General features: G+C 37.0%; 1 protein-coding gene across 3 annotated transcripts in view; it reads right to left on the bottom strand.

Annotated features, from left to right (window-relative positions):
• Positions 1 to 5,804: 5,804 nt before the first annotated feature.
• Positions 5,805 to 23,142, bottom strand: part of CEP78 (centrosomal protein 78) — a 31,699-nt gene continuing 14,361 nt past the window's right edge. For 2 of the 3 annotated variants that reach the window (XM_047767809.1, XM_047767811.1), the window contains 8 exons: positions 20,301 to 20,436; positions 19,056 to 19,101; positions 17,532 to 17,660; positions 10,398 to 10,475; positions 9,008 to 9,174; positions 7,734 to 7,905; positions 7,365 to 7,412; positions 5,805 to 6,593 (listed from right to left, as the gene is read on the bottom strand). In XM_047767809.1, coding sequence (XP_047623765.1) covers positions 6,036 to 6,593; positions 7,365 to 7,412; positions 7,734 to 7,905; positions 9,008 to 9,174; positions 10,398 to 10,475; positions 17,532 to 17,660; positions 19,056 to 19,101; positions 20,301 to 20,436 — 1,334 coding nt within the window. In that variant the 3' untranslated portion in view covers positions 5,805 to 6,035. The remainder of the gene's footprint in view (positions 6,594 to 7,364; positions 7,413 to 7,733; positions 7,906 to 9,007; positions 9,175 to 10,397; positions 10,476 to 17,531; positions 17,661 to 19,055; positions 19,102 to 20,300; positions 20,437 to 23,142) is intronic. The other variant, XM_047767810.1, reaches the window with a different exon arrangement.

The following is a 23,142-nucleotide window of genomic DNA, read 5'->3' as shown; positions in this document are numbered from 1 at the left end:
CCCCCTCCAGCATTTGCTATTTGTGGACTTGTTAATGATGGCCATTCTGACTGGTGTGAGGTGGTACCTCATAGTAGTTTTGATTTACATTTCTCTAATAATCACGGATGTTGAGCATTTTTCATGTGCTTGTTGGCCATCTTTTCCCCCTAGCTTCTAAAGTTAAATTTTTATTTCACTTATTTTCATTTTTTTACATCCCCTCAAATAAATCAAAATCCATAAAATTTCCTCTAAACCTGATTTGGCAGAATCCCATAGGTTTTTAAAAGTAGTTTTTATTAATTCTAAATAGTTGGTTAAGTGTTTTGAATTACCCTATAAATGAGTTCTTTAAAAGATAATTTAGGAGTTCCCTGGGGGCCTGGAGGTTAAGGATCCTGGGTTGTAACAGCTGTGGCTCAGGTCACTGCTGTGGCTTCAGTTTGATCCCTGGCCTAGGAACTTCCACAGGCAGCAGACATGGCTAAAAAAAAAGATAATTTAAAGGTTTCCAAGTGGATAGGTCTTTTGTAATTACTTTCATTATATTATGCAAAGAGACCAGCATCTGCACTTATAAGTTTTTTATCCTTATAATTTTTATAAACTTTCCCTAAGTTTTCCAAAAGAATTTTTTTTTTCATGATGGATACAAAACATTTATGTGAGATTACATCTTCCTGCTCTAGATCTATTTATGGGAGGGGGATGGGCCTGAGTTTTTTGTTTTAAAATTATTATACAGTAAAAAATGCTTTTTTGGGGGGGAAGTACAGTTCCACTAAATTAACTTATGGATTCATGTTACCATCAACACAATCAGAATAGGGAACAGTTCATCACTGAGAAAAAAAAACCCTTGTTTTCCCCTACACAGTTTCTTTGTAATCAAATCCTCCCACTCCAATACCTGGCAACCACCTCACCATAGTTTTGCCTTTTCAAGAGTATTACATAAATGGAATCATAAAGTAGGTTATCTCTTGAGATTATGTAGAGATGTAACCTTTCAACTTCTTTCACTTAGCATAGGACTTTGAGATTCATCCAAATTTTTATATTCATTAATAATTTATTCCTTTTTATCCACCGTATGGCTAGACCATCATTTGTTTATTTATTCCCCTGCTGGAAGACATTTTGGCAATTTATGAATAGAGCAGCTATAAACCTCATGTACAGGTTTTCACATGAACACATTTTTTCACGTAATTTATGAAACTGCTGATATATTCATGTTTAAAGACACTGCAAAAATGTCTTGAGTGACTGCATTATTTTGCATTTCCACCAGCAGTCTATGAGGACTTCAGTTGCTCTGTATCCTCACCAGCACTTGAAAGAAGCACTTCTGCCAGCATTTTTTTTACTTTAGCCATTTTAATTAGTGAGGAGTAGTAGATCCACTGATTTGGAAGAGAGATGTGTTGAAGTCTCTCTCCACGATTGGTTTGTCTATTTTTCCTTGTATTTTTTTTTTTTTTTTTTAAGACTGCACCTGCGGCATATGGAAATTACAGGGCTAGGGGTCAAATCAGAACTATAGCAGCCGGCCTACATCACAGCCACAGCCACACAGGACACGAGCTGCATCTGAAACCTACACTGTAGCTTGTGGCAACACCATTTCCTCACCAAGTGAGGTGAGGGATTGAACCCACATCCTGACAGACACTGTTGGGTTCTTAAGCCACTGAGCCAACAATGGGAACTCCTTTTTCTTTTTTTTTTTTTTTTTGTCTTTTTGCCTTTTCTAGCACCGCTCCTGCAGCATACGGAGATTCCCAGGCTAGGGGTCTAATGGGAGCTATAGCCGCCGGCCTACACCATAGCCACAGCAACTCAGGATCCAAGCCGAGTCTGTGACTTACACCACAGCTCACAGCCACACCAGATCCTTAACCCACTGAGCAAGGCCAGGGATCAAACCCGCAACCTCATGGTTCCTAGTCAGATTCATTAACCACTGAGCCACAACGGGAACTCCTGGAACTCCTAATTCAATAAATATTTGTGCACTTACTACATGCTTATTGTGTTCTTTTAGTGTTCTCACTTCTTTCATGACTTTTATCCATCATCCCTTCACAGTGCTTTTTTTAGGGCCACACCTGCAGCACATGAAGGTTCCCAGGCTAGGGGTCTACTCAGAACTACAGCTGCTGGCCTACACCAGAGCCACAGCAACTTCAGATCCAAGTCGTGTCTGTGACCTACACCACAGCTCATGGCAGCGCCAGATCCTTAGCCCACTGAGCGAGGCCAGGGATGGAACCTGCAACCTCATGGTTCCTAGTTGGATTTGTTTCCACTGCACCACGACGGGAACTTCTGCAAGTGCATATTGTAAGATCTCTCAACCAAATTTTCCACTTCATTAATTCAAGCTTCAACTGAATCCATTCTGCCAACTAGTATATCTTCGAGTGTTTTACTTTCACAATCACATTTTAATTTCCAGAAACTAAGTATTTTTTTCCTAGCATCCTATTCTTTATGGATGCAATATTCTCATGAACCTTTGAAAGTCTTAATTGTATTAATTTAAAATTTTGTTTCTTCTAGTAACTACTTTCTTGAACAGGTTGTTTCAATTTATTAGCAGTTTTCTTCAAATTTGATGATTATTGGCGTATTTATCGATGAGGGTCTAAGACTAAAGTTTGCAGTGCTTTTCCTTGGCCAAACAAAGATTCTGGTTCACTTTCAATAAACACAAATTCTGATCACAGGCACTTCTGTTTACAAAGGGAGTGGTGGGTCATCACAGCCAATGAGTATGGCAACTTATCTTCAGTTCCTCCTTGCAGTCATTTTGGATAATGCCCTTATTCTCCAGTGTTCCCTGTGTCAGAACCTCCACTTCAGAGAACTGTGTTCTTAGCCTTAGCTTGATGGCAAACTCCATAATTAGGCGCTTCAAAAAGGTAAGTGGAATGGTTCAGCTGTTCTACCCTTAATTAACTGATCTTTCAATAACCTGCTTTTTGTCTTGCAGAAATCCCACTGTCCATTTTCTGGTTTCCCAACTCTGCTAATTTTTTTTCCTTTTTTTTTTCATTTACTCAATGAATTTATTACATTTGTAGTTGTACAATGACCATCACAATCTAATTTTATAGGATTTCAATTTACTTTTGTTTTACTATTTCTCCAATCATTTCAATGGGATTCTGGAAGAGTAAAAGAATGTGTTCAGTCATCCATGTTAAAGCATAAGTTCTAGCATGTATTTATAATCAGGCTCTTCTAAAAAATTAATCATCATCTTCTATCTTGCTGATCTTCTGAAAATCACACATTACTATTTTGAGATTAGGGATTATTCTGTAAATAACCATTTGAAGTCAGACTGACCCCTTGACATAGTCTGGGATAGGCATACGATAGTAATTTTCGACCAAAAGTAATTATAGTAAATTTTTAGCAGGATGACAAGCTCTCTGCTACTGTATCATACCTGAGACTCTTTAAAAAAAAAAAAAAAAAAAAACCTGCCCAAATCCAATAGACACTTACATTCCCTGAGGCATGGCACTGTTATTTACCTATTTCCTTCTTCTTGAAACTCTATCATCTCTGTCCTTCCCAGAATCCTTGCTTATTAAACTGTGACAGTCCCCACAGTTCTCTGTAATCTCATTCATGATTTTAACTACTGCTTATATGTGCTGATGACATTCAAATTTTTATCTTTCCATGTCTTTACATGCATGTCCAGTTATCTACCAGTCATCTCCTCAATTCTACAGGTTACTTGAAAATTCAGCATGTCCACAACTAAACTCTTCTCCCCAATGCACTTCTTCATCCCCTGCTTGCAACCTCAATGAGACCACCACCCAACCTTAGTCACACAAATGGGATCCAGCCTCTGCCTCCTACTTCTTCCTTACTTCCCAAGACCATGTCTTGCTTGTTATTTCCAAATAAAATTAGAACTTACTTCGTCATTTCATCTACACATTAATTTCAGTCTCTCTTTTTTTCTTGCTTAGTGCTTAATCTAGAAGTTACCAAATTGGTGTTTGGTGGAACAAGTTGTTAGACACTTCTACTAAAAAAGGATTCTATAATCAAATATGTTTGAGAATGACTGCAGACCATATGCCTGCCGTGAAGATTCAGAATGAACATTAGCCTACAGCAGTCCTGAGAAGTTGTAAAGAAACCTGCTTCACTTAAGCTAAGGTCTCCCTTATGTCTGCCATGTGGAGGTGGGAGCATATAAAAATCCCACATAGGAGTTCCCGTCATGGCACAGTGGTTGACGAGTCTGACTAGGAACTATGAGGTTGTGGGTTCGATCCCTGCCCTTGCTCAGTGGGTTAAGGATCTGGTGTGGCCGTGAGCTGTGGTGTGGGTTGCAGACACAGCTCAGATCCTGCATTGCTGTGGCTGTGGGGTAGGCTGGTGGCTACAGCTCTGATTTGACCCCTAGCCTGCCGCAGGAGCAGCTCAAGAAAAGGCAAAAAGACAAAAAATAAAAATAAAAAAAATAAAAAATAAAAATCCCACATAAAAATAAAGCACACTGCTGCTCCTCAGGAGAGTAGGGCATAATCATCTCCTGGCTTCTTCGAATTCATCTTTCATACTGAAGTTGATCCAAATTGCAAACCTGAACTTGTCATTTCCATTCTTACCTATTTTGAGGAAAAAACAAAAACGAAAATCTTGCTCTCTTTGCAACATGGGCTGTTAAGATCTGCTCTCATTCTCCTTGCTGTATCCTTTAGCATCACCTGCCACTGCCTGGTGCTGCTGCACTAATTCTTAACTACCTGCACCTATGCTTCTCCAAACACACCATGTTCATACTCACAGCTCTGTACTTCTGCTTATGCTATTCTATCTGCCTTGAGTATCCCTTCTTTTCACCAATTTACCAATACTAAACTAGTCCTTTAACACTTAGCTTAGACATTACCTCTTTAGACAACTTTTCTTTGCCCCAGAGCTCCTCCTCCTCTCCCCCAAACAATGAATTCCCTGAGTATTCCCATCATTGACCATTACATGCAGTATTAAGATACCTGCTGGTACATCTTCCCCTCTCACTCTGTTAAAGGACTAAACACTACAACTTGCTCATTGTTTTACTCCTGTAACATTCAATCCATGATTAATTAACTAAATAGCATTGTGGCAGGACCCTCTAGAAGATATCTGACACTCCAGCTTTTCTCTGATCTCACCTTTCAGTTTGATTTAACTAAAGGCTTACCTATGCATGTTTTACCAGGGAGACATCATTTAGTCTAGACACGTGCCTTCAGGCATTCTTATATACTCTGCCTTTCTGCTCAGACGGGAGAAGGACACAGATGCACTTTCTAATAGCCCCAGTCTTTTGTACTTCTATTGCTCACTAGCTTTTCTCTCGATTTGTTCCTTAAACCCTTCCTCTCTTAACCAAAACACAGTATAACAAAGTAATTAAGTGTATGGGTTCTGGTCAAAACCTAGCTTATCATTTATTTACGGGTTGTGGAATTTTGGGCAACTCAATGTCTCTTCAGATTCCGCATCTATAAAGTGAGCATAGTAAAAGTTCCCTACCTCATAGGGTTGCTGTAATCCACAAACATGACTTAGTGCCCTGGTAAATGCTTGATGCACTAGTTTTTGTGAATTAAAATGTCACTGGTTTCTGGCCATTGATTAATAATTAATAATTCTTTGACATTAACCAAATGGTAAAACCATTCATTATTCCCACCCTTTCCTAATCCCCTTACTCTGCTTTTTATTTTTGCTCCCACCACAGAGTATTAGTTCCATGAGGGTAAAGGCTTTATTTGGTTTATTGCTGAAAGTAACAGCACCCAGAGAAGTATTACACATAGAAAGCTCTAGTAAACACTTGTTGAATGAATGGTGCAAACTGTCAAAAGGAAAAATACACCAAAACTTCACTATAAGAAAAAGGATAGACAAGCCTTTCTCTAATGGCTTCTACTCGTGTATTTTAAAACACCATATACCATAATAAAAACATATGTAATTTATTAAAATTTGAAGGTAAAAACATAATTTTAAAAGATTTAGACCTATGTCAGGCGTGATAGAGTATGGATGCTTTCTTGAAATTCAAAATCAGATCCAAGAGTATCACTTTCAGAATGTTCTAGTAGATTGAGTTTACTTTTAGTTGTCTTTGATGTAACAGTCACTATTCTACTCTCTTTCTTAACAGAAGTGTGTTTTTTTGAAGACTCACTTTCAACTGGTTCATTACCCAAAGAGCTATTTTGCCCCATTCCTTTGCTTTTCCGCTTTACAGGTGAGTCTGAGCAGGAATGCAGGTCCTTTCCAGACTGACTCTTAGCAGAGTGTTTTTTGGTATATTCACCCGTTTTGGTCATTTTCTCTGAAGAGGACCTGCTATTTCTAGATAATTCCTCCTCTTTTCTTCGACTTTCAGAAATTACATCTGCTGAAGGAGAACATGGTCTAGCAACGAAATCTTCAAAAGACTTCTGCTGCTGCTCCATGACTGGGGCTCCCAGGTTGTCTTTGGAAGTTTCTACAGCTTCTGGAGTAGAGACTGGGACATGGAAGGAGTCAAGAGGCAAAGGAATTCTAGCATCGCCTGTAATTTTCTGAAACTGGAGGGAAAAATAAAAGACAAGACAAAAATTCAGTGATGAACAGAGCCAACCATTAAAAAGTAGAGTCCAAAATTTCAATTTACTCTGCAATCTTGTTATTAAGATAGTCAATTGATTATTCAGATTTCAGAGGTAGTTTTTTTCCTAATTATATCTTGCCAAGTGATTCTCAACTTAGCTATGTCCAAGGCTAGGTCCGCTACCTTTTAAGATTTGGGTATCTGGGGTAGATATCACCCATTTCCTTGCCCTCATTAAAAATAATACACCCTTGGAGTTCCCATTGTGGTACAGTGTATTAGTGATATGGCTTGCCTCTGTGGTGTTGCCAGTTCAATCCCCACCTGGCACAGTGGGTTAAAGATCCTGTGTTGCTGCAGCTGTGGCATGTAGGTCGCAATGTGGTTGGGGTCCAATCCCTGGCCTAGGAACTTCCATATGCTGCAGGTATGGCCAAAAAATGGGAGAACCTCCCCCCCCAAAAAAAAAACCAAACACTGTTCTATAAGAAAATTAATTTCTTTTCTATCCTCTAGACACATGTAAACAATATCCAGTCTGTGACCTGTGTTCTAAAGCTGTCAGTTCCCAAGACCAGTGGTGTGAGATTGGTTGAGGTGAGAGATGGGAGCTCCAAGTGAGGCTTGAGGCAAAGCTGACAGGTTTTCCCCTCCCGTTTCCATAGCCAGGTGACTCACTGTAATATACTGTCCACTAGCTATGTCTGAATTACTTATCTTAAAACATTATCTGTATCAGTACTTGTACCTTCATTAGTGTTCCTTCATTGTAAGCTGACTGCATACAAATAGAAACCTAGATAAAATACGAATAGAATAGACATTTATACAATATAAAATCTGGACTATTTTCTCTAACGTTTTCTTTCTTCACTAAGAATAGTTTTCTTTAACTCATAGATTTTCAAAAGAATTTCCAGTTTTTTTATAATAATACAGGAACATAAAAATGGGCACAAAGTTCCTAATCTCAGATTTGGAAAGCACTCCAAAGAGGCTTCTGGCTCCCAAGCATGTGAAACTATTAGAGATGATCATCATTATTTTCTTTCTGACTTGGTAATACCCTTTTTGCTAATCGCTTTGAGATTCATTAAGTTCTATTCTGTCCACTTACTTGGATATTTTGCATTTGTCCTAGGGCACTCTGCTTTGATTCTGATTTTTCTTCTTCAAGTGCCTTCTTTTCTTCTTTAGGTGGCCTACTAACAGTAGAATTCATCTGGGGACGACCTAGTAAATGAAAATCTGACTGATCTATACCAGCCATTGCGGCCAGCTGCCCAAGCCTGGACAAGAGGAAGAAAGGAGAAAAAAACAAAGGTTATTATAATAATACAAGAGCAGCTTAGACTCCCCCAGACTTGTAATTATGAAATACTTCTAAAATCTTAAAAGCCAACATCCTACTCCAGTCTATAAACCACTCTCTCTCCCCAATTCTCAGCCTCTCCTAGACTCATGGCCCCGGACACATCCCATCTCCTTACCTGCTACTGCTCATTTTTAACTCACAAGCGGTTCCAACATCTACCATGCATCTCATTCACTGCCTCTCACCTGCATTCATACACTTCTTTACCACATTCCCTCTAGTTTCTAAGAGTGTGTTCCTTCCTCCCCACATCAACTCATTCACTGACAAAATACCACTCCATCAACTATCAATCTCCATTTCTCTCTTTCAGCAAAACTGCTCCCAGTTGAGAACAACTAATCTTCCCTGAAGATTAATAATACATTTTTACGTCTAGGACAAAAATAACTTTAAACTTATCAAACAAGCAAAATAAATAAAAGGTAGGAAAATTCCTACACATTCTGAAATATTTTCAATTAAAATTACATCCAATTTAGTCTTTACGAAAAACTATACCTACTAATTACTCATCTACAGGTTAATTTTTTTTTTTTTGTCTTTTTGCCATTTCTTGGGCCACTCTTGCGGCATATGGAGTTTCCCAGGCTAGAGGTCTAATTGGAGCCACAGCCGCTGGCCTACAGCAGAGCCACAGCAACGCAGGATCCAAGCCATGCCTGCAACCTACACCACAGCTCACGGCCACGCCAGATCCTTAACCCACTGAGCAAGGCCAGGGATCGAACCCGCAACCTCATGGTTCCTAGTTGGATTCATTAACCACTGAGCCACAATGGGAACTCCTACAGGTTACTCTTTTAAAATGGGCTCTCCACTCTACCAAAGCCGGCTACCCCATTTGCATTTCTTGAAAAATTTAATTCTTTATTTTAAAAAATTGATTGTATTACCTATAGTTACACTAAATTTGACTAGATATGGCAATGGAAGCAATAAAAATTGCTCAAGTTCCTCACAAACTACCATTATAGTCATGAAGAGAAGACTGCCATCAAGAGAAATGAACTAACCCAGCATCTTTAAGGAGATCCAAGAAAGCATGGAACTTCTGAAAAGAATTCTCAATGCTGCCCAAAACACCTTCATCATCCAAGATCATGCTTGTCAATGACTGCGCATGAAGGGCTTCAGACAAAGAGAAGTTTATATTTCTTAACTGGGCATTTTCATGTTCCAGCTATAAAATAAGATTGAAAATGTTTGATACTTTTTTTCTCATTATTATCAAAAGAAAACCAAAGTAGTCTTGTCTAGTTTTAAGGAAAAAAAGCTAAAATAAAACACTCGAAATGTAATTAACTTGTAATTAATGTAACTCTTACCAGTAAAGACAGAGCCCCTATCATATGATCAGCAAAACCCAACAGTACCCAAACAAAGCTTTCGACATAACACTTAGATGGCATATAAAAACCAAAGCTATTGTTTTATTAACGAACTTTTAAAAGATCACCTTTCTAACTGGTTAAATTAATAATGGATCCTCATTTCACATTAGAAAATTACCTGCTATAAGTTTCCCTTAAGTTAGAAAATGAAATATATAGAGTCTGATTTGAACAATGCATGTTATAATTCTGCTGAATGTTAAAACCGGATTAACTTTAGTGAGCAAAACATTTAATGTGTGAGTTTAAAAGTCCTAAATCATACCCAATTCAATTTATTAGCTACACAATCACCAATATTCTCCTTGGATTCCTGAAAATAATCACACCCTTGTACTCCTTCTCTCCCCTCATCATCTACACATTTAAAACCCCATATAAACCCAACTCCAGTGCTGCTCAGAAAAGCCATCATGTCCTTGATGCCACTTTTGGGCTCGATATTTACTGAATGACTAAGCATCCTCCAATCTAAAGCATGCCCTTTCAAAAATTCCTCCCTAAACTCACCCTGTAATAATTTATATTTATATAGCACTTTCTAGATTATACCCTCCTTTCATGCATATTACCAAATGTAACTCTCACAATATACATTTTTATCTTTCATTACATTTTTGCTGTTTTCCAATTCTTATACTTATTTAAATGATTCATTTTCCTATTTCACTGCTAGCAGAGTGTCTCATCATGTCTTTTATACCACTGTATATACAGTATAAACACAGTAAGTGCTTTCTTGAATTGAAACATCATGAACATAAAATAAGCCAATGTTATATAAAAGCACATATACACATACACAAAACCTAAGATTTTTACACTTTTAAAAACATGCTTTCTGAAATACAGATTACATGACCACAAAGTACAAGTAAATCCAAAGGTCCATATGATAGAACCAATCTGCAACATATTGCAGTTTTAAAGTGTACAAACTATGTGTGTACGACTTAAAATCAAACAAAAATTAAACCAAAAAGCTCAAAAATGTAAGAAGAAACTTGTTTACCTCACTGACTCGTTTATCAGCCTTAAGCCTTATTACCCTTTCCTCCTTTAACTGCTTTAGGCACTCCTCCAGTTTTTCCTAGTGTAAAGAAACAGAGTAAATATTATAACTAATTCATAGTACGATATTCAAAAGCCTCTCTAGCTGTAGATCTCACCATGGATTTGGGCAGAGCCAGAAGTGAACTCAGATTTTAGTCTGGTACCTGTAATATCATACCATAGTAGCAAAATTATCAAAATATACCTGTAGCATAGTAAAGATTTATTTAAATCCTACTTTTTCTAAAATAAATTAGTGGCAGCTCAACATAAAAGGCATTTGCATGTAACATAGTAAGTCAGAAGTAAAAAACTAAGACCAAAGGAGAAAAATTTATTTTTATTTGTGGGTCCCTTTTTAAAGGAAGCCCTACTGATGAACGTGCTTAACACACCTGAATAACTGTAGATTCAAATGCATTTTTTTAAAAAGTGAACACTTTTATAGCAATTTACTATGCCAAAGCACTGTTCTAGGAGTTCCCTGGGCATTAAACACTCTAATCATCAAAATCCTACGAGGAAAGAATAATCATTAACTCCATGTTATTTTACCGATGAGAAAACTGAGGCAGACAGAAGGAAATTAAAGCAGCATAGTCAAGGTCAACCATTGAGTAGCTAAGCCACACTGTGAACTCAGGAAGCTGGGTGCCATTCCTGTCCATAGGGGTGGTAACCTTCCCATTCACCAATGTCAATAACATAAAATGAACATCAGTAAACTCTCTTATGATTTTTAGGAACTAAGACACTTAGGTAGGTCTTTGAAGTGGGGGATGCTACTTGTGGTTGGCAGAATTCTAAGAACCCCTAGGATTCCTACTTGCTGAAGTACACAAACCTTCCCATTATTCAATCAAACAGTAATTCAGGTGCTGTAGTGCAGGGATTTTGCAGACATAATTAAGGTTCCCCAAACCAGTTGATTTTAAGAGAGGGAGATTATTCTGGGTGGCTGAGACCTAATCAGGCAGCCCATTAAAAGGTCCGGAACGCTTCCTGAAGATTTGAAGTACAGAAGGGATACAAGAGGGAGATTCTCTGTTGCTAGCTTTGAAGAGGTCAAGTGTGATGTGGCAAGCAATCAGAGGGAGGCCAGTCAGAGTCTAGGAGCTGAATCTGACCTCTTAACAGTCAGCAAGGAAATGGGGACCTCTGTCTGCAATTGCAGAAACTGCATCATGCTAACCAGCTGAATAAGCTTGGAGGTATCCTTCTCAGAGCCTCCAGATAACACAGCCAGAATGAAATCTTGATTCCAACTCTACGATAACATATGAGCTCTGCTGAACATCCAGTACAAACAAGAACATCCGTGTTTGGGACTCAGTGTCTTACACTTAAATTTCATGTGGGTTAACACACTCAGGAGGGAACCCACATGTTCCCGTGTGGTTTTTTTTTTTTTTTTTTTGCTTCTTTTGAGCAGAGAACCCAGTCACACTGTGCCTGGACTTCTGACCCAAAACTGTGAGCTAGTATATAGGTATTGTTTTAAGTTAGTAAGAATGTAGTCAAAGAAAATTAATATACTACTCAACCTCCAGGTTCATGAACAATATAAATCATTTGTTACTGTTTTAAGCCACAGTTCTGGGGTGGTGGAATAAACAAACAAAATACCTATACTTATTAAAAACAGTAAGGTATATTTATACGTTTTAAACACTTTGAACAATCATGTAAAGAATGAGAAACTCTACTACATGCCATCATTAGGAAAGGAACTAGTACTTCTTTCTGGAGAGTGACTTTTGGTACACAGCAACAATCCTACATCCAGGAATACCCTAAGGAAGTCAAAGATTTTGGAAAAAATTTACCTATCAACATGATGTCCTAAGATTACTTATAAGGAAACCCTAGAAAAAGCTAAGAGCCTCCAAACTGGGATGGTTCAAGTAAAAAATAGCTCACTTGTATGAAGGAATGCTCTATGAAGCCACTAAGAAATAATGATGACAAGAGGTCTTAACCAGAGTTAATGACTGGGCTTCAGGAGTTCTAAATTCAAAATACATCTGTGCATTTTTCTTGGGAGATGGTCCATAAGTTTAATCAGATTCTCTAAGGTAGAATAGTGTTTAGTGACATGGCAAAGTATTTTGAAACCTTTTAAAGACAAAAGAGTAGGTAAGGTGTGTGTCCATACAGAGGTGGTATTTATTTTCTTCAATAAGTTGTTTTAATATATTTACTTAATGAACATATATTTTTATATTCAGTACATTTTTAAAGAAATTAATAATCTGATAAATTCAAATTCTTTAATGTTTCATATTAAAGCCAGTCAAGTTTTCAATGGGGTAAGGGAGGAAATTGCAAAATTCCTCTACTTTCAATAAAATGGTTTTAATAAAACTTTTAAAACTTATTTCATGGAGATTCTAAACAAATGAACAAATAAAACAAAAATCCTCACCACAATCAGAGAAAAGGAGACTATTCTTTGACTAGCTCTAAATAGCACATCAAAGTACAACTACATGAAATAGTTTCCCCCTCTAGTGGAGGGAATTGGAACATAGCATTAAATTTGTATGGAAAAGGCTACCCCCCTCCTACAAAGTAATTCATGTCCCTTAAAAGGAAATATGAAACTAGAAAAATTAGAAAGTAAAATCACTTGATATTCTATTAGTTAAATAAGACTAATGATAAGGCTTTGGAGTAATTTTTCTTCCTGTAATCTGCTCTCCCTCCTCCTCTCCATACACCGGTTAGGTTGACTTTTGTGAAACAAGGCTCCCGTTAGTCTATATATCAAATTTTACTTTCAACTTTTTTCCATTTAACACGGAAATCAATCGTTTCTCTTATAATCGGGGGATTCATAATCTTGATTTTCTTTTTTAGTGGGCCTCAAAATATTCCACTTAGAGGGTCTATTACTTTACCATTTCCTTTACGGTTATACATTTAAATTCTTCCCAACTTTTTAATATTATAAGACAAAATAACTATTTTTATGCATGAGGACTTTTTTCCATATTTAGAATAACATTCTTGCAATAAATCCATACAAATGAGTTTGAGATCAAAGCAAATGAACATTTTTAAGGTTCTGAGGTACTTTTTTCCAAACTGCTTTTAAAGTTTTTTAAGATTTTATACTGCCATTGGTAATGTAGCACTTGATATGCAACCTATACTATAACTATTGGATTACTTCCTCACTGAAGTGCAAACTATTTCAAGAAAGGGAGTGTATTTTATTATGCATTTATCCCCAGCACTTATGCCTAGCATAAAGCAGACAACCAATAAATACGGAAAATTCCTGCCAATACAAGATATATGTGTGAAAGACAGCTGTGTTTTTCTCTAGCTGGATAGCTAAAAACTTGCCATCTTCCTTAAATGCACATTTCTTTGTTGATAATTAGTAATTAAATTTCTTTTAGATTATATTTTAAAAATTCAGATTCTCTGAGACAAAATCCTGGCGCTACCCATCAGCTATATAACCTTAGACAAGTTCAGTAACTTCAGGCCTCAATTTCCTCATCTATAAAAGAGAGATCAGTTCCCATATCAAAGAGCTCTTGTGAGGATTTTATGAGTAAAAACACATCAGACTTAGAAGAGTGCTTGGTACAGAGAATATGTCCAATTAATGCTGAATGAATGAACATGTGAACACAAAGAGCAAAGGGGTTAAAATGAAAATAATCTTGTCCCATTCCCACACCCAGCACCCTAGAGCCAATCCTTTTTTTTTTTTTTTTTTTTTTCTCTTTTCAGGGCCGCACCCACAGCATATGGAGGCTCCCAGCTCTGATTAGACCTCTAGCTGCTGGCCTACACCACAGCCACAGCAATGCAGAATCCGAGCCACGACTGCAACCTATACCACAGCTCACGGCAATGACAGATCCTTAACCCACTGAGTGAGGCCAGGAACTGAACTCGCCACCTCATGGTTCCTAGTCTGATTGTTTCCCCTGTGCCACAATGGGAACTCCTCTTTTTTTTTTAGGGCCACACCCATAACATGTTTCACATGGGGAATCAAAGGGGTCGAATCTAAGCTGTAGCTGCAGGCCTACACCACAGCTACGGCAATGCTGAATCCTAACACACTGAGCAAAGCCAGGGATCAAACCTGAGTCCTCACGGATACTAGACAGGTTCATTATCAGTGAGCCACAATGGGAACTCCTGAAAGTTTTTTTTTTTTTTTTCTGGTCACCCCAGGCATACGGAGTTCCTGGGCAAGGGATCAGATCAAAGCTGTAGCTGCAACCTAAGGGGCAGCTGTGGCAACACCAGATCCTTAACCCACTGTTTTTTTTTTGGCTGCGCCCATGGCATGTGGAAGTTCCTGAGCCAGAGGATGAACCCTCACAACAGTGACCTGAGCCACTGATCCTTAACTGCTAGTCCACCAGGGAACTCTCTTCTAAGTGGGTTTTTAATTGTGAAATATAATACACATACTGAAAAGTGCACAGAACAAAACTTTCAATGTGACAAATGAAAAGAGAATACTTACATAAAAACTATTCAAGTCTGCAAATACTTGTCAGCATCTCAAAAACCTCCCATATCCTTTCCCCGTCACAAACTCCTTCTCTCTTCCCAGTTAGAGAACCATCCTCATTTCTTTAGAATCATTTCCTTTAACATGCATACATACCAAACAATATAGTTTCGTTTTGCCAACAACTAACTTTATGTATGCAGTCTTTTGTATCTTATTCCTTCACTCAACACTGTTGTAAAGAATTCATCCACATTGCTGCCTGTGGCTCTAGCTCATTCAATTTCATTGCTTTATAGTTTTCCCACTGTTCAAACACACATAATTTAATTGTTGACTCAAAGGACATTTGGGTTTTTTTCAGTTTGTGCTAATACAAATCATGCACATGATTCCTGTTGTACCGGTTATTCTGGTGCACCTACCCAGGGTGGGTATGAGGTTTGCTGAGTCACAGGGTATTTATATACCTTCAGCTGATAGACAGTGCTAAATGCTTGCCAAAGTCATTGTGTCAATTTATACTCCAGTGCAAGCAGGGTGGGAGACTTCTGTAGTATTCCAGGTCTATAATACCTGACGTTATCAGACTTAATTTTTTTGTCAATCTGATTGGCATTTAGTTTTATTGGTTTTGATTCACTTTTCTCTTATTATTTAATAAGGTTGACATTTTTTCTGTGTTTACTGGCTGTTTAGACTTCTTTTTATGAAGTTTAGGTCAATTATTATTTTTAATTCCCCTCTATTTTCAAATAATACACTCACATGACTATTACATGACTAAATTTTAGGTATTATCTGTTAACTTTCTACTTTACTAAGTAAGGGTTTAGTTCATTTACACTCTTCCCTATGTCCACACTGCTCAGTAATGTCACCATCAGTTTTTCTACTGGTCATGACCTCTTAGACTTGTATTGGTTTACTTCAGGAGACTGAGGGTGGGATATTAGTCATTTTTAAACTAACTCCATTCTCTCCTCCATGCACAGCTGAGTTAGGAGCTTTTTCTGCAGGGGGTCAGATTTCCCCTCAGCAGTAGGACGTCACTATACAAATTCTATGTGATGGTTTTCCTCTGTTCTACTGCTTCAGCTTAACATCCTGCCACTTGTCTTCTGTCTTTCAAAATTATGTTGAAATCTCTTCTCTTGATTGTTGTAGGATAACCTACTTAAATGCTCTGATACCATCATGTTAATGTCTTGCCTAAATAGAGAAGAGCTGAAAGGGTTTTCAGTGCATCTTGAATCAGCTATTCTGTAACCACATTTTCTAACCTTCTTAGTCTTCCCCAATGTCTATGATCTCTTTTAGAAACACAACCCCCAGGTCTACTGGTGAAATAAATGAATATAATACATCTAAAATGACAATGAACATGGATTAGATGATCTGGGATCTTGTCTTTCTCTGCAACTTACTAATAAACCACTTAAATCCTACAAATTGTAGTCATGTACAATTCTACATGAACTATACAGATTCCTTCTACTCTAACATTTCATAACTTTCTAAATATTAATCTTAAAATTTCTCTATATTATTAGTTTCTAAATAAAAATCTTACTTGCTCTTTTGAAAATCAAATAGTAATTTCCACAATCCTATAATGATGGGGTAACTAGTTCTAAATTTGTCACATTTCATACTAAAAGAAAACCATATTAAATAATTTTTAAAAATTAAACATGGACTTTATAGTAAAAAGTGAAGTGCTACAACTGGTGTTTCCCTTATTTACTACAAATTATCAGCTCCGCATTAAAGTTGAAACAAAATAAATATAATTTTTGAGATGCAAAAATTTGTTATGAAAATCCATTTCTTTTCCATCCATACAAATGGAAGTATGGAATGATATTAGATGTCAGGTTTATTAGGCAATATAAAGTAGCTTCTTGGTAGTATTTATTTTAGGAGAGGAGAATATTAACATCAAAACTTTTTTCAACTTTATTTTTATTAAAAATGAGGTCAGGAGTTCCTGCTGTGGCTCAGCAAAAATGAACAACCCAACTACTACCCATGAGGATGCAGGTTTGATCCCTGGCCCTGCTCAGTGGGCTAAGGATCTGGCGTTGCTGTGAGCTGTGGTATAGGTCACAGATGTGGCTTGGATCTGGCACTGCTGTTGCTGTGGCATAGGCTAGCAGCTGTAGCTCTGATTCAACTCCTAGCCTGGGAACCTCGATATGCTATACCTTAGCCCTAAAACAAAACTAAACAAAACTGAAGTCATATTTTCCTCTTATAAAAGGGAGTTCAATGATAATGGTCAATTTTCTCATCTGTAAAACAAGACCACCTGAATCAACTGACTATATTCATTCAGATCTCAACTTCTTTGAGTTTATCTTATATTCCCTAAATCTAATACTCTAAGGTTCCAAGGAAAGGAAAATATATTACCTGTGATATGCTTTGATTTTTATTTTCAGAGTTCAAATGTCCACTGTGTTACCTTGCTCTTAGCAAAGGAACCAGTCAAGGGATGGGAACCATACAATGCAGACAGGAGGAGAAAACAGAACCCTCACAAGCTGTCAGGCTTTACTCTGAAAAACAACCTTCTCTAATCTCTTTAAAGTGATAACTTTGTACCTGCAGTACTTTCTGTTTTAAACTGATTTTCTCTGGCTCTTCCTGAACACTTTCTGAGGAATCATCGACCTCTTCCATTTCTGAGGAGGAAGGACTCTCCACTGTCACAGTCACAGGATATTCTGATTGCTTAAAGAAAAAAGACAAGATTGTATAAAAGACAATACAAACCAGATACAAAATATCCAAATATTGAAGGACACTGAACAAAAGGGATCTGAGGTATCAAGACATTATTTATAAACATCTTTCACTTCTTCTTAGTCTAAAACAAGCAATGACAAAGTAAAATTATAATAGGTAATTCCTGCTGTGTTACTGTAGAGAATTCTGTTGTATAGGGTTAGGATAAGTATTTGGAATTGCTCATATTATTTTATTAAATTTCCTTCACAGAAGCCAAGTGAGGAGCCAGGGTAAATATCTTTCCTCGGATCAACTTGATACTGCAAACAAGAAATTTATTGACATAAACAGTCAATTAGACATAAACAGTCTAGAAGAAAATGTAGTTTTTAGGAGGGAAATTCATCAGGAAGGGAACTGAAAGAATAAGAAGAATAACTAGAAAGTCAACATATCTAAACTGTGAATAATAAAAAAATCACATACACATATACAACTTAAAGTGACCCATCAAAAATTTCATCTTCTCATCATCCTTAAGCCAAAACTAGTGAAAGAGTAATACAATTCCCTTGTTTAGCTTCATTCCCAGTGGAACGTTGTTCAATATGACATTTCCAAACATTGAAAAACTGACCTGGTTGCAACCCCATAAAAAGTGTACAGATCAAAAAGACATGTGCTGGGAGTACATAACTGTGCAGAAGACAAGTCACTAAGCTATCATTCGATGACAAGCAGCAAACCCAGCAGGTAGGAAAACCCCAATGGTAGAGCGAGGTGTGCACTCCTCCTTCTGGGCCCGCAGGGGGCAGTATTGGCACCCAAGGTACTCTTCTCTCAATCCTAGCAGTTGCTTCCTTCTAGGGAGCAACTACAGTGTCCCAAGATCACTAGAAAAGAGACTCTGACACTGGCAGGATTAGCTTGCTCCAAGGCCATGAGGCAGTAAGAGAGGGAATGTGTATGACCTTGGTGAAGGAGGGAGACGTGCTGACAGAGCTTTGGGATACGTTGCTTTATACTGGCTTTAAGATCAGGAACTTGTACAAATAACCCCCAAGCAACATTTCTTGAAAACATATGGGCCATATGTGCATTCTTAAGTATGACAGCTCCATGTGTCAGGTCAGAAACGGCAAATTCATTTCACTGGGTAACAGCTGATCTGTGGACTGGAGAAAGGGCTTCCATGTGTACAGATGCAACCACAAGGTTCCTAGTGTATACCATATCCACCCACCTACACAGTGGCAAACCTGACAAGTTTTAAATGGATTTATTTTAGAGAGAGAAATGTTTCTTGTAAGGCTCTATTCAGTTTAAAAAGTTAAGAGAATGACTTTCCACTGTTCTCAATTCAGCCCCCTATATATTATAAATATGACAACTACGTACCTGCAACTGATTACATACATCACGAGCTTTGATTAATGGAAAACCCCTAAGAAGATATCACAAAAATAAAGTTACATTTTGATGTAAATACATCAGCAGTTAACCTCAACCAATAAAGCTATTTTATACAATATAAAAAAATATATATAAACATGTGTATAAAAAATAAATAGGCTCAAAATAAAGACCTGGAAGGCTCTGCTATGGAGAAAATTGAACAGAATTTATCAGACTGGCTTTGTGATAACTCTGAACTGCTGAGAGACACCTTCAGTTCTTATGTTCTGGACAGCTGAGATGTCAGTCTAATTTCGTGAACTGGTAATATTAACCATTCTCTAATTTATGACTCCTTGTGATGAGGATGGACCTGAGATTAGTAAGTGTCTCAAGAAGAAGCTATAAACCCACCAAGTTGTTCAACTAAAGTGCAAAGACTGGGGCCTCAACACTGGTTTATGCAACAGCGATTCACATTACCATTTGTAACAAAGTAGTCAGTTATCCAAGAGATTATAAACATCAATTTAATGTAAGCAACTAAACATATTTTACACAGTACCTACTTCAAGTACTATTTAAAATCAATTCTTTTTCTTAAGCAGTCGTTAATGCCCATTTTTTAATACCACCAAATAAATCATCTGAAAATAATCCCTAGCAATCTACTTCACTTAGCAAGCCTAAAGCTATATAGTTTTATACATAACAATTTTATAAGACTTATACTTCTACAACAAAATTACTATGAAACAGCTCTCCTCTGGGTAAGTAATCAGCCAAAGCTAGTTAGGTCCTGTTTGACTCACTAAATCTGATTCACCAAGTCAAGAGACTTAGATTAGGTCTTATCCGCACTCCTCATCCATTCTGCATTAAGCTATTTTCCACGCCTAAAATGTCTTTCTTCCCATTACTACTATCCAAATTCCTATTTCTGTGCTGTAGGGCTTTGTTCAATTCCATCTGCCTTTAATAAATCCTTTCTCACCTGCACAAATGGAGATAATTCTAGACTTCTCTTGACTCCCACAGGGTAACATCTGTTGCGACACTTGAGAAACAACTTGAAACTCCCAATTATAATTGTTTTTTGTTTTTCTTCCTTAGAGAACTCATTAGGCAGAAGCCATGTGTGTTATCTTTTCTTCTCTATAGATACCACCAGAGACCTTCCACATGATAGAAACTCCACAATAAAGAATTCTGAATGACTGAAAAAGATATGGAATGAAAACACTCTACCTGTTCCTTTTTGCACGTTCTGCGGTACGCCATGGCAGGAAACCAGACACCCCAGGCGGCAGAGGTTCAGGAGCATAACATTCTTTACCAACAGTGTTTTTCCTTCCATTACTTACAGGTTTCTTTGTAGCCAATCCTATGTTTGAGAAAGCATGAAAAGAAGGAGTCAAGATGCAGTAAAGGCCTGCAAAGCAATTATTACATGTGTACACTCCGAAAAGACACGACCAAATGAGCCCTTGATAATGATGCTAGGCCATTAAAAACAGGATTGTTTTGTAAAAATGTTGTATATGGGTCAGCAATTTTTAAAAATATAAATTCTCGGAGTTCCCGTCGTGGCGCAGTGGTTAACGAATCCAACTAGGAACCATGAGGTTGCAGGTTCAGTCCCTGCCCTTGCTCAGTGGGTTAACGATCCGGCGTTGCTGTGAGCTGTGGTGTAGGTTGCAGACTCGGCTCGGATCCCGCGTTGCTGTGGCTCTGGCATAGGCTGGTGGCTACAGCTCCGATTGGACCCCTAGCCTGGGAACCTCCATATGCCGCGGGAGCGGCCCAAGAAATAGCAACAACAACAACAACAAAAAAAAAAAAGACAAAAGACAAAAAAAATATATATATATATATAAATTCTCTACAGTAACAAGTTATTTTAACTAAAACACAGATGTGCAGAACACGCAAAAATTTTTTAAAATTATATCCCAAAGAATGATACATTTTACGTATTAAGCAGAAACACTCAAGATTATTGGATCTTAGAACATCTTTGGCACTTCTGAATCTCAAGGACAGAGAAAGAAATATGCACCTATGACTCCTGCCAAACAGAATCTTCTGAATTAGACCAAAATTTCAATTTATGATGTATTTTGCTCTGTAAAAACAATGAGAGTTCTAAGACTACAAGTTGCTGGGTAGTAGGTGAGTCAGTGCTACCCTCCTGTAAATGTGTCAACCTTTACTACTCATTTGATTTCATATAGAAAATACACACAAAAAATAAATGAAACCCACTGAATAAAAGAGGGAAATGTGGAGACTCATCCTACATTTCAGTACTAAAGAGTCAAGTATCTATCTTTATGCAAAATATCTGGTAGCAAAAACTATACCTACATGTTAATATTTTATTCAGAACAAACCATATTTAAAATTCACATCTGAATATTTAATACTCTGTAGTGTTACTGAAAACATCCATCATAGGTTAAAATGGTTATATTTATCCTTCAAATCTACTATACAAGATCTACTTGAGCAGCAGCATTAGGATGGCATGTTAAATAGAGTGTATGTGGTAATACAGAACAAATATTTCACATACTGTAGCTTATGGATAACCACCACCTGACCCTGTGTGATTTCTCTGGATAAATTTACACGCCTCTTAAAAGAGGAGCCCAGTTCATCTTGTGCTATATTTATATATATATATATATTAAGTTATATATTTATATATATATTAAGTTATATATTTATATATATAACTTAATATATTTATTAACTTATAACTTATATATTTATTAAGTTAATTACCCTCAAATAAAGAATGTTCATAGTATGTGGTTCATATGTGTATACCTTTCCTTTCATTTCCTTTGTGTAAACTAACACAAATAGATTTGTAATTAAAAATTTTTTTAATTATACTTATCTTGTTAGGAAATAAAATTCTAATAAAAATTCCCACCTTTTTTCTGCACACATAATTACAATATAAATGTGACACGATTGACACAATCATTAAAACCCCTGTACTCACCTGGATCTAACTATAAAGCCAGACATTGACTTGGCTTACCTCTATGTCTCCAAATAACTGAGGCAAATTCCAAAAAAAAAAAAAAAAAACCCAAGAAACAAAATTACTCTTAAAATAGCTCAGTGAGCTTATAAACTTGAGTCACATTTCCACTTTGTTTAATTATACTAAGAAAAAATTTTAAATTGTTTTAGTCTCATTTCATGATGTCCTACTACAAACCACCAGGTACTAAAATTATCAAATTCCTAGTATGTTTCCCCAACACACATATATATTTGTATATGTGTATCTTTATCTCTAATGTCAACAAAACAGACTTAAATATATATCAAATGCTTTATACATGATTCAAACTTTTAATAATATATAATTAGTGTAATATCACACATCTTAACTTCTCTGTATGTACTATTTGATTGACTATTAAAATATCACTGTCTTGAAATAACAATTGGCAGACAAATCATAAGGTTTTTTTAAATTTTTTTAAGAAACACTCTTAGAGGAGTTCCCATCGTGATGCAGCACAAACAAATCCGACTAGGAACCAGGAGGTTGTGGGTTTGATCCCCGGCCTCAATCAGTGGGTTAAGGATCTGGTGTTGCCGTGAGCTGTGCTATAGGTTGCAGATGTGGCTCAGATCCTGTGTTGCTGTGGCTGTGGGACAGGCCAGCTGTGGTGTAGCTCTGATTCGACCCCTAGCCTGGGAACCTCCATATGTTACAGGTGCAGCCCTAAAAAAAGAAACACTCTTAACAACTACCATTAAATATAATATTGTCCAAGCAAGTTCGTTAATGGAGAATCAAAAACATACTCTTTCAGCAGAAAAAAAAAAATTGTCTTTATGAAGATATTTACAAGTCCTTTTAAAAAATTACTTATTTTAGGTTATTTCCAATTTTCAGCCAATTTAAAAACTGATCAACTCAACGAAACCTTGTGAATGCATTAAAGAGTATAACTATGAATCACTTTAAATTTAACATGAAGTGAAAATATACGAATGGCAAATCATATTTAAGCTATGTAGAATTACCTTTATAGACAAGAGGAAGAAGATGAAAATGTAA

This window comes from Phacochoerus africanus, chromosome 2 (assembly GCF_016906955.1).
Source record: "Phacochoerus africanus isolate WHEZ1 chromosome 2, ROS_Pafr_v1, whole genome shotgun sequence".
Taxonomy (NCBI): domain Eukaryota; kingdom Metazoa; phylum Chordata; class Mammalia; order Artiodactyla; family Suidae; genus Phacochoerus; species Phacochoerus africanus.
The sequence above is the reverse complement of the archived record's forward strand: the minus strand, read 5'-3'. Positions and strand labels throughout refer to the sequence as shown.